At 33.2% G+C, this 1,815-nt stretch overlaps 1 protein-coding gene across 1 annotated transcript in view; it reads left to right on the top strand.

The window, feature by feature from the left end:
• Positions 1–1,815, top strand: part of LOC105816355 (GPI ethanolamine phosphate transferase 1-like) — a 74,369-nt gene that overhangs the window by 27,615 nt on the left and 44,939 nt on the right. The window contains exon 5 of the mRNA XM_012651738.1: positions 1,303–1,358. Within this exon, the coding sequence (XP_012507192.1) occupies positions 1,303–1,358 (56 nt within the window). The remainder of the gene's footprint in view (positions 1–1,302; positions 1,359–1,815) is intronic.

Genomic DNA, 1,815 nt, shown 5'->3' with positions numbered 1-1,815 from the left:
TTTCTTTTCCCTTGACTTCCAGGACAATCCAAGTTCTCTTCTTAACTTTTTATATCATCTTTATTCTCCTTTTTTAATACCTCTTCCTTTGCCTAATCTTGAACCATATTTTTTTCTCCAAGGTCAGTCATTAACCTTCTCTTATTGTGCCTGGTTAATGCCATCTTCTCCTAGAGCTTTGACAGACATTCTGTGCAAACAACTCTGAGATCTGTTTTTCCAGTCTTGACTTCCCTCCTGACCTTAAGAGCCACATGTCAACCTTCTGCTGGGCATCTCCAAATATATGTCCCAAACTGACTAACAACTGCCACTCCTCACTAAAGTCACTCTCTCTGGCGGGCCGCATCTGTGTTTCTTGATTCATCTTTCACTGTATCCTTTAAAAAACTCTAAGCCCCTATCACAACTATTTACTGTTTCTTGGCTATGTCATTTATTTTTGCACTGTTTTTTGTCCTTAAAATGTCTCTACTTCTACATATCATCATAATCTTAGTTACCATATGAGCATTTTGAGGCTATTTTATTTATATTTATGTTCTTAGTGCTAAGCTCTGTCTCCAACATGTACTAGACAATAAATGGTGGTTAGTTAGATGATCGATCGAATGAATGGATCCATGAATACATTTAAGGCTTAATTCACCAACTCAAATGCCACTTTTTCACTGAAAGTTATCATGATTCATACTTCCTCTCTGGTGTTGCTTTACCACTTTTGTGTGTGTGTCTGTAATAATAAAATAGTTAACATTTATCAGGCCCTTTCAATGGGCCAGGCACTATTTTAAATACTTTACTAATAGTAAGTTCTGGATACCAACAGGATTAATATCTACTTTTTATAACTGTACTAATACAGATATAAATTTAAGAAATGTCAAAAAGATGTTCAACACTTTCTCATGTGTCATTCTTTATTGAATTATTTTAAAACCTGATATCTTGTTTCTTTCTGAGCATTTCAGAGTCTAGCATGTATTTTACATGTAGTGGGCACACAGCAAACATATGAACTAAAAGTATGTCTTTCAGCTGATGAAAATGTCTGATATGCACTAGGTCCACATTCTTTTGAAAAAAATCATTAGCAGCCAACTACAGACGTGATTCAATTTGCTCGTGTTAGGGAAGAGGAAAATAACCTTTCTAAGGTTATTTCAAAATGCATTCATAAGGAGATGTGATGGAGCACTCATTTAAAACACTTCATGATCAATGTACAAGTGAAAAACAAATTATCCTCAAGAAATTTGTACGATTTCTGACTTGTTTTGCCGTTTCCTTAACTCTATTTAGGTTTTTTTCTTAGTGACAGCATTTTTTGGAACTGGAAATATAGCTTCTATTAACAGGTAATTTTAAAGGAAAAGAGCATTTTGTAACCAAAAAATAATGCAAATTGGGACTGCTATACGTTTTGTCCTGTACCTTGCCTTTATATTGGAGAATGATATATTTTGGGAATTTGTATGTATCGGCATATTCAGATCTACTCTGTTTCTTTTAGTGGCTTCATAATAGTTTTTGATATGATGTATACTTGTGTTTTAGTAATAGTAGAGAGAATTAAACATCCTTTTTAGTAGAACATTCATTTAAAGTTACAGTGTGAATTCTAAATCCTTTTTCTTTGTTATAATTCCCTAGCTTTGATCTTGCCTCCGTCTATTGTTTTCTGACTGTGTTTAATCCTTTTATGATGGGAGCCCTGATGATGTGGAAGGTTAGTTTTCTTATTTTATTATTTTTATGAAGCTATTTATTGATTAAGATTAAGATTATATGAATGCATTGTGACATTAAGATTAT

Source organism: Propithecus coquereli, unplaced genomic scaffold, assembly GCF_000956105.1.
Source record: "Propithecus coquereli isolate 6110/MARCELLA unplaced genomic scaffold, Pcoq_1.0 Scaffold37, whole genome shotgun sequence".
Taxonomy (NCBI): Eukaryota; Metazoa; Chordata; class Mammalia; order Primates; family Indriidae; genus Propithecus; species Propithecus coquereli.
This window is presented reverse-complemented; position numbering and strand designations above follow the sequence as displayed.